Below are 12,403 nucleotides of genomic sequence, written 5' to 3' on the forward strand. Positions count from 1 at the left end.
TCTGTAGGCAGGAACCCAGGAAGCTCAGCAGTGGGCTTCCAACAAATAGCAGGTAGGGAAGCTCTACCTGAGGAGGGCTGGCCCCCGAGAGCTGCTCCTTACTCTACCCAAGGTGGTCATGGAAAGCCAATGGAACTGCCCTACTGCCTTCTAGACTGGGCCCAGGGCCCCATCCCGTCTAACCAGATGCCAGAGGCTCTCCACCACAAACTGAACCTACCACTCCCATAGCTTGCCCTTGCTACACCAGTGCACCCTCCCCACCTCTGGGGCTGGCAGGCTTCTCCTTAACAGAGTGGACAGAGTCAGGCACGGTGGTGTACACAGACATCCCCAGCATTTGCAAGGCTGAAGGAGGGGGATCACCATGAGTTTGAGGCCAGCCTGGGCTACATAGTGAGCTCAAGCACAGCCTGGAATACATATTGAGACCCTGTCTCAAAAAACAAACAAACCAAAAACAGACTGGACAGAGTACAGCTGTAGTGTCTGGAAGCCCCAGGATTCAGGGCCCGGTGAGCTTGGGACTTCAGCGGGGCTGACAGCCAGCAGTAGTGCAGACTCAGGATTCCCAGGGGCCAGGATGGGATGAAGGCCACGGAGAGAGAGTCAGTGGTGAGGTGGACTGTGCAGACAGTCTGGAGGGTGGAGGCGCTACCTGCACAGGGCCCGGCTTGGCACAGGTGGCTGTGGGGGTGGCTGGAGCTGTAGACTATTTTTAGGCTCCTGTTCGATTTGAGAGACAAAGATGCTCGGGGCTACGAGCCTTGTGCACTGGGAAAAGACTACAGTGGCCTGTATCCCATACCAGCTCAGGGGCTCCAGAGCTTCCTCTTTCCACCCCCAGGGACCAGCAGTGGGGGCAGGAAGTGGACCGGAAGCACCCTCAGCACCCAGTATGCAAACATCCTGGAGAGCTGATTTCCATGCCATTTGTGCACTGCCCTGGCTCCTGATCAGAGGGAATCGAAGGTCCCCTTTTAGAATTCCTCACCCATGTAGGGCAGCCAGAGTCCCCTTTGAGCTGCTCTCCTGGGTATCAGGCTAGGGTACACAAGCTCTAAAACGGGGGATTAGCACAGTGGTGGGGCCTTTGAATAGGCTCAGGGTGGCAAATGCAACTCCCTAGCCGCAAGGTCATGGGCCCTCATTCACCCAGCCCACTCATGAGTTATTGAGCCTCTGCTGTGTCCCAGGGACTCTTCCAGATGCTGAATGTGTGAACACACAAGACAAAATGTTCCTCTCTCCCAGAGCAGATATTCTACCGCAGTGCTGTCCAGTAGAACTCCAATCTGAGCCACACACAATTGTCAATTTTTGAATAAGTGCTGTGAAATAAAAGTTAAAGGAATAGGTGCAATTTATTTTTATATTTTATTTAGCCTAATATATCCAAACTATGAGCACTGCTGTATGTTCTTCATATAACTGTTTGAGATAAATCCTTTTGGTTCATAATATGAGGCTATTTATTTGGTTCTTTTGTTTGTTTGTTTGTTTGTTTTTGAGACAAGGTCTTACTATGTAGTTCAGACTGGATTTGAACACACTACTTTGTCCTGGCCTCAGACTTCTGATCTTCCTGCCTCAGCTGTGGGATTACATGTATGCACCACGACATCCAGCGGAGGACTTTTTTTTCCCCCTCTGTACCAGGGATTGGACTCAGGTCCTTGCACTTGCAAGGCAGGTGGCGGAGCCACTAAGCTAAATTCCAGGCCCTTAGCAGAGGGTTTTGAAATCTGATGGGTATCTTATCCTCACAGCATATCTCGTTTCAGATGAGTCATATCTCAAGGACTTCATACTCCTCAGAGAATGCTGTTCTGGAAGAAATCACCTATCTGGAGTCAGGAGAAAGGAACGTAATCGTTTATTAGTGACGTCTGCACAGGCAGGGTGAGCAGGATCGAGTTGCAGGCTGTGTTTGCACACCATGCTGTGTGTCACCTCCACCTATGCCCTTCAGTACCCACTCATTCTCCCCAGGATGGAGCAATTACCAATCTGAGCTCTGGGCCCTTGGCTTGGTCCAGGCTGGCAGCACCTCTTGGGTGTGGTCCTTTGCTCTTTCCCCTGGAGGGACTGACTGGCCCTGGTCCTGGTGACCCTGACCATGTGGCTTTTGTTTTTGTTTTTTCCCAAGGTCTCTTCCTCCCAGAGCTAAGCAATGCTAACATAAAAGTATTTCCTGAGCTCGATTTAGCCATTTCAGTTCCATTCCGCAGCCCACACCCATAGACCTCCTGTCTGGCACCCTTGTTGGGATCACCCACCCCAGCTGGGATTGCTTTGTGTTCTTTTGCAGCTAAGGAGACTAAAATTAGGCTGGGGAAGGAGCTGAAAATGCCCAAGGAGTAAAGAGGGTTGCTTAGGTTGAGACAGGTAAGGATGAGTATGAAAACAACTGGATCTCAGGCCCCAGTCATTGGTACCACCAGGGTTATCATCATCTCCATTACCCCTGCTAAAAAATCCTTCAATGGCTCCCTAATACCGGCAGAATAAAGATACGGGGCTCTAATTCCTGAAGTCTGGCACTGATGAGTCATCCAGTCTCACCTCCACTCTACCTTCTTACTCATTCATTCTAGTGTCTATGTGCCAGGCACTAGTCTAGGCACTGAGGATGTGGCCCTGTACAAAATGACTAGGTTCCCACCTTTGTAAAACACTGCACTCCAGCTGGCCCATAGACAGCCCCAGGCCTTTGCAAATGCTCTTCCATCTTCTGTGGTCGCTCTCCTCCTAGAGGACTTCTACACATCCTCTAAAACCCCACTCAAGCCTTCCCTGAACACACTTCGGTGTGTTAGGTGTCCCCTGAGCTCCCACATCCTCCAGCCTAGGATCATCATATGGATGGTCACATGCAGGCCATATCTCCCTTCCTAACTAGGCTTCAAGTGAGTCAAGGTAGGGCTGTCCTGTCCTGAGGTTTCTGGGACACCTTTCAGGCACAGTCTCCTGAACCCTTATCTCCCCCAGCTCTGGGGTGAACAGGCTGAGACATCAGGGATGGAGGGCCCAGGCCCCGCCTCCAGAATTCCAGGTTATTCAGAAGATTCCACCTGGAACATCCCACGGGAAGGAACCAGGGAAGAGAAGCAGGGACCCAGGAGAGGTAGGGACCACGGGTCTGAAGAAAGAGGGAGCTCTTTAGGGTTTTGAGCATTAGAGCAACACACAGGCCATGGCTTCCCCAGGATGTGTGGACAGAGGCTAGACCAGATTGGCCTTCAGCGTCACAAAGAGTTGGGGAGAAGCAGAAGTGTCTCTGGGTCCTTGTGGGGCTGAGCTTCAGTGTTTTGCAGCCTTGCCCTTCTCAGCTTCCCTGAAAGGATGCACAAGACACAGGGCAGAAAGACAGGCCTGCCTCCTGTCCCCAGCTGATGCTGGCTCCAAAGACATCCTGTGGACACCCCTGCAGCAGATCCTAACGGTCTTACCCCACCATGCACACACCAGCCAGAGGCCCCAGTGCTGCTCAGGCATTGGGATAGAGGGGAGCCTTTGCCCAGTAGCCCCACCCCATGGCTCATTTACATGGGATTTACATGGACTCATTTCATGCCTCGATGCACACGGCTTCCCGCCTGGTTAGCCTCTCCTGGTGCCCTGGAGAGACAAAGCAGTGTGCGCCATCACTCAAGTTCTCTCTACAGGTCCATCAGGACATCAATAGCATCCTCAAAGGACAGAGGGGCCTCCTGCAGTCCAGAGAGAGCATGGAGCACCCTGGAGGTCACCCAGCAATCTGGGAAGGGCCCAGGCTTAACCCATAATTTTTCTGCCTGCTGCCCTCAGTGGATCTGGAACCCAGCCTCTGCCCTTTGCTTTACCACCAGCTTGGGGTTCATTGGGAAGGGGGTGTGAAGCTGCTGTTGGCTGTGAGCTGGAAAACAAGCAGACAGGGTCCACAGAACATGAGAAGTGGGTGCATAGTCTGGCCCAGCCAAGGCTTTCCTGGTTCCCTCAAGCTCCTGAAGGCCCCTGGCTCAAAGCACCTGCTACACCCTGGTCACCCAGGGAAAGCTGGGTGCAGGGAGAGGTGAGAACCAGAAGAGTCATGATCCAGGAGCAGCCCAGAATGAATGGGACTGGGGAGAGAAGCCTGAGGGTGAGGGCCTTTCCAGCAGTCTGGGATTCCCCACAGACCACCAGCAGCTGGGCTGACTCAGGGAGGGGAACTGTCAGAGTTGCAATACATTCCCTCCAGTGCTTACTGTTAGGACAGGTTCACCATCCCATTTCCCAGGCCTGGGTTCCTGCCACCAGGGCCAAGGGCCAAAGAGAAGAAACAAAAGTGGGCAGAGAAGATGGAAGGGGACGGGAACATCTGGTATCCCCTCACCTCCCCCATGTCCCCACCCTCTCTCCTGAAGCAGTTCCCTAGTCCTGACCTCCATCCATCCACCGAGCAGTCCCCAACCCCCTTCCCCCTACTTCCACCTGTCCTCCCAGCCGGGCAGACGACACGCTGCTGAGAGTTGTGGGTTCCGATTTCCCATCTTGCCTATCACTAGTTGAGGCACCCACAGCCACCCCAAAATGTACGAAAGACAAGGAGGTATACTGGGAGATGAATAGTATTCTCACCCCGCAACAAGGACGGCTTTGCAGGCAGGGAGTAGGCATACGTAAATAAATAGCTTGTTTATTAGTAGTATGTTACATTATTAAAGTGCATTGAGTAGAGATGCAGGGGCGGAAGCTGGAAGGCCACCGGCCCCAGGCCCTGCCCCAGACACACTGGAGGAGGGCCCAGCTCTTTGCTGAAATCCATGGACTGGAGGTAGGGCTGCCCCCACCGGAAGTTTCACAGTTTAGCCTAAGTTAGGACTTGTCCTGAGCTGAAGGTAGGAGGCTAGGAGCATGGAAGCACAGCCCCTGGGGAAGGGGGCTGAGGGGAAGGGAGGAGTCCCCCTGCCCCCCGACCCCCAACGCCAAGGGCAGAGTCCTAGAACCTCCCCCTAAGGACCCGGCTCCTCCCTCTGAATGAACTTGGTGAACCTAGGGCTGTTTTTACCTTCATCCCCCCATCTCCCTCACCCACCCACTCCTGTCAGCACCCCCATCCTGGGGGCTCATGCCCCCAGACTGGGCTCCCTGGGCAGAGCCAGCTCATGCCACCATCTGCAAACCCATGCCTGCCCTTCCCTGGACTCCCATCCCACCCCAGGGAGCCAGATAGGGATCAGCCCCACCCCCACCCTTCCCATCCCCTCCCTCTCCCCCCCCAGCATGTAGTTTTGGTATTTTCATACAGATGCAGTCGGAAGTAGCTATACATGAAATAAGCCTAACATAAAAATAGAGCTTTTCCCGTCCTCCCGTCCGGAAAGCAAACATCCTTCGATAAACATGCAAGGCGGCTGTCAGGAGACCCTGGCAGTGGCAAGGGAGCTACGGGGCAGGGCCAGCCAGGGCACCAGCGGGAAGGAGGCAGTGGGTACAGAGTCCAGGAGGACCCAGCCTCAGCCCCAAGGTCCAGAGACAGTGCCCCAGCTCCCTTTCCAGGACCCACAGGGTCTCGGGCAGCGTGAGGAGTTTTTTGGAAAACACTCTCCAGAAGATGGAGTCTTGGTCACAGATGCCCCAGCTTCACAGTCAGCACCTCCCACCCACTTGGGGGCCCAGCAGCCGCCTGCGGCTGGACATCTCCAGGCCTTTTGTCCCCCACTGGGTTATTTGGTCCCCTTGGAAGGTACATCGGGCATGGAGCTCCGGGGCCAGCCGGCTCTGTGTACGCGACTTCTCCAGCACCCCTAGTGGACCAGAAGGCCCAGTGTGAGTGTGGGCAGGACCCCCAGCCAGACAGAGGTGGCCAGGACGCAGGCATGGCCCAGCAGGTGCTCAGCCAGTGCTCGGTCCTCAGGCAGCAGCTCCCAGTGCTGGGCCTCTCGGAGGTAGGAGCCCTCTCGGGCCTCACAGTGGTAGTGGCCATACTGGCGGGCCGTGAGGTTCTCGATGAACAGGATACAGTTGGGGCTCTGGTGCCCAGGCTCACAGCTCTGCTCCACGTTTTCCTCATGACGCCATGAGTAGGTGGCATGGCGGGACTCCATGGGACAGCTCAGGTAGTAGCGAGAGTTCCGGGCCAGGGAAACCTTCTGCAGTGGGGCCTCATCTGGTGGGGTAGGGGAAGCAGCCGTGAGGAGGGACCAGGATTACCCCAAGACTGAGCTCCCAGATGAACACAAGGACCTTCATCCCACCTCACACCACAGGGCTCCCTGGGCAGAACACAGTCTGATCCCCTGTGCCTGTGGCCCATAGGTGAAACCAGTCCTCCCCAAGTTGGGATGATCACGGTGTGGCTCTACCCCTTATATCAGACTGTAGCCTGCAGGCAGGGCCAGATCAAGTACCTGGTTTGGGGTTAGGACACTCTTTGTGCGGCTCAGCTGGATTAATGGATTGTAGCACTGGCCTGGGGTGGGAAGAAGGAGAGAGACTTAGGCTGTAGCCTGACCCCTGCCCATCCTCGCCCCACCACAGTATCAGCAGAGAGGAGGATCTGGCCAGAGCATCCCTGTAAGACACTTCTTGCAGTCCTGCAACACCAGCCAACTCCTATGTCCACCCTCTCTCAGGAATCCTAGGCCACAGTACCTTTGGCAGCTGTAGATGGACACACAGTGGTCCTGGTCCCAGCCGCAGTAGGGGTCTCGGGACATGAGGCAGCCATGGCAGCCCCCACCATAGACGTCACACAGGTCCAAAGGCACCTGGCTCACCTCCCACTGTGAGGTCACATAGAGCTTCCGCTGGAAAGAGAGCAAAACTTGAGTCAGACACTGGCCTCTCAGTCCCTAGCCATGGCTTCGCATAATCTTGCAGGGCCTGGGATCCAGACTCTTCCCTCCAAAGCAGCTCTGCCCTCAGTGGGCTGTTGGGGAGCCCTGTGGGACCAACAGGGGGGCTTACCCGCTCAGTATCCAGTGAGATGCCCTGGATGGCAGCCATACGGTGGAAAGGCTGGATCTCCATGATGTTGAAGGCGATGCTGTGTTCCCGCTCCCCTGACTCCACCACCTTGTGGATGGTGCCCCTGTCTGTGGGCAGTGGGCAGTGGATCAGTGGGCAGCAGCCTCCATCCAGGTGGGGCCACCCAGGAAAGATATAGGGTGGGGAGGGGTAGGGAGTCATAACTCAGGCCAGGGACAGGACTCAATCAGAGTTGGGGAGGACAGTGTGAGTGGAGAGGAATAAAGCCCAAGGGCAGCCTGGAAGTTTCCAAGTGGGTCCAGTAAGGCCCCACAGTTCCCCAAAGAGGGCCCCCCTGTATGCTCAAGGCTGCATGCACGGCCTCGGACACTATCTTCCTGCTTTGCAGATAAGGGAGGCTCAGCAAAGCCAAGCAGATGCTCAAGGTCAAACAGTTGGTAAAGAACAGAGACCAAGGTGGAGCCAGGCCCTGTCAGAACCCCCTTAGCTTCTTCCATGATGCCCCTGCCTCCTGGTCCTCTTACGGGATATATTTTCTTTAAATACATTTTTTTTTAAAAGAATTATTTTAGATGTCTAGAAAATTTGCAAAGATAGCACAGAGAGTTCCTGTCTTGCCTTCCCCAGCTTCCCCTAATGTGACCACTTTACATAACCACGGTACATTTGTCACAACTGAGCAATTGACATTGGTGCGTTACTATTCGCTAAGCTACAGACTTCATTGAGATTTCATGGGTTTTTCCACTCGTGTTCTTCTTTTGTTCCAGGATCCAATCTAGGACTCCACATTGTATATAGTCTTCAGGGATATTTTAATTTTTGTAAAATCTTAGATCTCAAAAGAGCCTTAGATTCCACAGAAGAGCTCCCAAGGTCACATATGCAGGCTGCCTGATAGCCCAGTGCTCTCTCTGTTGGCCCTGGTTGGGAACTAGTGGGCATCCTGACCCTGGGTCCTCCTAATCCCACCTCACCTGCTGTCCCAGTTTCGAGAAAGCCTCCTTTCCTCTTTCCCTCCCTCCCCATTTCCCAGGGCATCGCCTGCCCCAAAAAAGCAGTCAGATGATTGCCTGCCTGGGATGGTTCCTCTATGGATCTGTGATTTCCACCTGCAAACTCGGAGATGTGGCCCGAGGCTCCTTGCACTGACAAGCCCCAGCCCAACTGCCCACATGCACATCCACCTGCATGCACGCATGCACACACAAATGTACATCTTGCATCTCCTTCCAAACAGCCCCTCCAAGAACCTCTCAGGAACAGAGCCACTAACTTCTCCCAGTTACAAGAGCCTCCAGCCTGTCCTGCACCGTGTAACCTGTCTTCCCCTGCTCCCCTGCCAGCCACAACAGCTGAGCCAGCCACTGCTGGAGCAAAACAAGGACAGGGGCCTGGTGGTTCAGCTGGGGTAGATGTAGGGGTAAAGAGGTACAGTCCCAGGACCCAGAGCCCAGGTGTTCTTCTGTGGGAAATTCTCCCAAAAGCTTTCAGGAACCAAACAATGGCCCTGGGGTCCCAGCTTCCAATCCAGCCGCCATGGCTGAGCAGCCCCAAGGTGAAGCAGTGGCAGGAAGTGAACAAGGAGGAGTGTGAACAATGGCCCTTTCCAGTCACCACCCCACAGTGACCTCCAAGCCCTCTCCGAAAAAGCCCTTTGTCCAGAGTCTGGATCTGGAAGCTGCCACAAACCCAGCTCAGTCAGCTCCTCCATGCCACCGGCTTTCCAGCATGTTGGGCATATTTCTGGGAACTGCACCAGCAACCCAGGGAACAGGAAAGGCAGCCCTGGTCCTCTGGGAATGTGGCCAAGGCTCTGCCATCTAGAATCTCTTTCTTCTGTCACACTGAATTCTTTGGATCCTACCAACTCCTTGAATGTTTCTTCTTACCAGTACCATCCCAAGGGTGCGTGGGTCTCCTGCTGCTGGCAGAGGCTCTGGGAGACCCATGGCCAGGTCTCTCCTGGCTCTCCACATCCCTTCCCACCCCTTCTCCCTGAGTCAGCCAAAGCTGCACTTGGCTTTGCTCTGATAACCACACATTTCGGCTTCCCTGTGCATGTTCCCACCTCCTAGGCTGACCTTCCTCTCCTTTCTCTGTCCTCACCACTTCTGGGAAGCCCTTCCTGCCTGCCTGACCACTCACACAAATCCCTGATGGCTCCAGCCACTCAATTCTTTCTGCATGTAAATAACCAGCCAAATGTTACCTATGTTACTCTTTACATCTCTCCTGTCCATTGGTACACAGCAAGCTAGGGGTCCCTGGTTGGCCCCTCACCTGTGGTTAGGTAAAGCACATGGAAGGTTCCCTCGTGTCTGGCTTGCATGCGGTGGACGACCACTTTCTGGTAGTGGTATTTAGAGTGGAACAATGGCGTCTTCAGAGGTCCCATGGGCTCCACCCTCTGGGCCACCTCGGGGTGACTGTCGGCCACCTGGAAGGTCTGCGTGGGTATGGGCTTCTGGTTTGGGAGGCACTAGGGAGGAGAGCAGGCCCATCAGTGGGCAGCTGGGAGTGTAGGTGGGAAGGGCTAGGGCCTGGGCACCGCGGTGTCACCACTCACCTTGCCAGGCCGAGGGTTGGGAAGGCCCATGTGGTAACCCTTGAGCAAAGAGGTACGGAAGATTCTATCGATGTCACCAAGGGAATAAACACAGACAGCAGAGTAGTTCCTGTGGGGACAGAGACCACCTCCTAACTCCAGAGCCCCTGTCTCTCTCAGGCCAGCCCCATGCCACGCAAGGCACCACTACCACCCCTGGTCCATGAGCTCAGTGAGCCAGGTCTATCCTTGGAGCTAAGGGCCTGGCATAGCATTATCAAATACCACTGAAGGGAGGGACAGAAGGAAGGAGAGAAAGGAGAGAGGGAGGGGAGGGAGGGAGGTAAGCTAAACTTTACTGCTTCCTGCTACAGCCTAAACCACAGCTTACGTTGTGTCAGAGCACTGCAGAGTTAAACTGGTAGTTCTCCACTCTAGGCACAGGCTGTGGGGTGCTGGGACCCCAGAAGACCAGAACTTCATCCTTTTCCCACACAGGAGCCACAGAAAAGGGTCATGGCTTACCCTCCTTGGCCCCTCCCCCTGTTTACTATGCACTTTTGCCTGCCTTGTTTTCAATCAATGAGAGTGATTAAGAAGTGTGAACTATCAGGCGGGAGCAGTGCTGAGCAGGTGTGATGGCACCCAGCACCCCAACAGAAGCCCCAGTAGCCCATTCTAGAGCCCACGTTAGTTCCAAGCACACACATGGTGGGACACACAGGTGTGTGTGTGTGCACAAGGTGTGTGTAGACTCAGGAATGCAGAACACATCATCCGGACTGCCCCCACCCTGCACCCAGCAATAGCCCTGTCCTGAGCCTGCCGTTTCTGCTCATGCTACACCAACCCTGCCCTTAGCAGAGACCAGGTCCAATGCCAACGCCAGCCCCAGGATGAGGGTCACTCACCAGGGGTTGGAGAAAACACCATAGACCTTGGTGTCCCTCCAGTTGCCACTGGGGTCAGGAAGCAGGAAGACATCCTGTAGCCGGTTGAAGTTCTTGTTGGTGGTGGCATCGCTGCACACTAGCATGGCTTTCAGGAAGGTGTTCCACTTGGAGACTGACAGGGAGCTCTCACCTCCCTGGTCCCCCTGGAAGGAAGAGGCAGAGGAGGCTGTTCAGAACTTGTCTGGGCTGCCACCCCATCCAAGGCCCCTCTCCGGAATGCTGGCACCAGGCTGGGGAACAGGAAAGCAGCTGCCAGGGAAGCCGGGACACCAGGGGGTGAGGAGACTAAGACAAGACCGGTTTCCAAGTCAGGCTACCCAGCAGGTCTAGGGGCACAGGGCCCATGGTGAGCTTTGGTGCTGGGTTGCCTTAAAGCAGACAGCTGACACACCTGCCACCTACATGCATGTACTGTGTAAACACATGGGTGCACAGTCACACATGGCACATTATGATCATACAAGCAAAACACACCCATATAAACATGTTGTTATACATCTACACACTCACACATGGCACAGTATCCACACAAATGGAACACACTTAAACACATTTGCACATTTGCATGACACAAGAGTATACCCATACAAGAGGAACATGCTTGTGTAAGCATGCTTTTACACACACATCCACATGGCAAGAATATGCATATAAGCAAAACACCAGTGTAAACACCCTGTTATACACCTGAAGTCACACATAGCTTAGTTTATTCATACAAGAGGAACAAACATATCTAAACACATGGTTACACACTTGTACACACAGCTGGCACAGGATATTCGTATAAGACACACTCATGTAAACACACTGTTACATACATGGTACAGCATACAAGTGGAATATACTCGTGTAAATATGTCACATACTTGCACGCCCACACAGCACATTCACCCACGCAGGACATGTATGTGTAAATATGGTTGTGCACATGCACATTTACACACTCCATCTCAACATCTTTACACATACACATGAACTGTGAGTGCACACATCCATTCCCATGGTCCTAGACATAGTCGCTCACATCTGTGCAAGCAGACACTCGCTCATCCTCACTTGCTCAACTGTACATGTACAGACATACACTTGCCCTCACAGCCACTCACCCTGCACAGCTGGGCAACTCGGGACACATTGAGAGGAGACTCAGGATTCTTGTCAGGATTGTCCTCCCGGAAGAAGTAATAGATCTTGTCATCGTAGGCCTGGTCTTGATGCACAATTGTGGCCTTGATGAACTGCGGGTCTGTGGGGACACAGGATGTGAGACTGGGGAACCTGCATGCAGCAGCCCTGCCCACCCTGGGCAAAGCAGGCCTGGAATAAGCTCGGAACGTGAGGCCCTGTACCCCAAGAGGCTAAGGGCTCAGCAGTTGCACCCCACATCTGTTCATCCTCATACAAAGATGTCATGGGCTCAAGAGCAATGACTTCATGCCTGGGGACTGTGGGAAGGCCCCCAGGGGCCCCTATGTCACTTCTGCCTAATTGGCAGAGCCTTAATGAGGAGGGGGCTGGGCTGCCTGCAGGAGCCCAGCAGAGGGACTGAGCAGCAGGTCCAGCCTCCTCTGTACCTGTCCCCAGCACATGGCAGGCCTATCCTGCCTCCACACCTCTGTATCCAGGTTCCTCACTCTGGCTGCTCAGGCCTTTGTGGAACTCCCTCTTTCCTGGGTGGTCCCAGGGGAGCCTTCCCAAGAAACATCAAGACCCTACCCAGCCCCACCCTGGGCATCCACACCCTCATCCACCCAAAGCCAGGCCAAGCCGACTCACTCTGCATGACGGTATCACTGGTGTACAGCTCACTCTCACCCCGGATGCGACGGAATCGTGGAATCTTCCCATTGTACTCCTGCTTCCGGATGGTAGAGTACACCTCATCCCCTGGGGACACGGGGTGGGGGGGAAGGCACACAGCCCCTGCATATTCCTCTCAGCCGGC

General features: G+C 54.4%; 1 protein-coding gene across 1 annotated transcript in view; it reads right to left on the reverse strand.

Annotated features, from left to right (window-relative positions):
* Nucleotides 1-4,624: 4,624 nt before the first annotated feature.
* The window catches only part of Sema7a (semaphorin 7A (John Milton Hagen blood group)), a 10,750-nt gene continuing 2,971 nt past the window's right edge, over nt 4,625-12,403 (reverse strand). Inside the window, exons 7-13 of the mRNA XM_010626717.3 lie at nt 10,414-10,598; nt 9,524-9,632; nt 9,238-9,436; nt 6,934-7,061; nt 6,619-6,773; nt 6,375-6,436; nt 4,625-6,133 (exon numbers count right to left, since the gene is read on the reverse strand). Coding sequence (XP_010625019.1) covers nt 5,772-6,133; nt 6,375-6,436; nt 6,619-6,773; nt 6,934-7,061; nt 9,238-9,436; nt 9,524-9,632; nt 10,414-10,598 — 1,200 coding nt within the window. The 3' untranslated portion in view covers nt 4,625-5,771. The remainder of the gene's footprint in view (nt 6,134-6,374; nt 6,437-6,618; nt 6,774-6,933; nt 7,062-9,237; nt 9,437-9,523; nt 9,633-10,413; nt 10,599-12,403) is intronic.

This window comes from Fukomys damarensis, unplaced genomic scaffold, assembly GCF_012274545.1.
Source record: "Fukomys damarensis isolate Sample0158 unplaced genomic scaffold, DMR_v1.0_HiC HiC_scaffold_25, whole genome shotgun sequence".
Taxonomy (NCBI): Eukaryota; Metazoa; Chordata; class Mammalia; order Rodentia; family Bathyergidae; genus Fukomys; species Fukomys damarensis.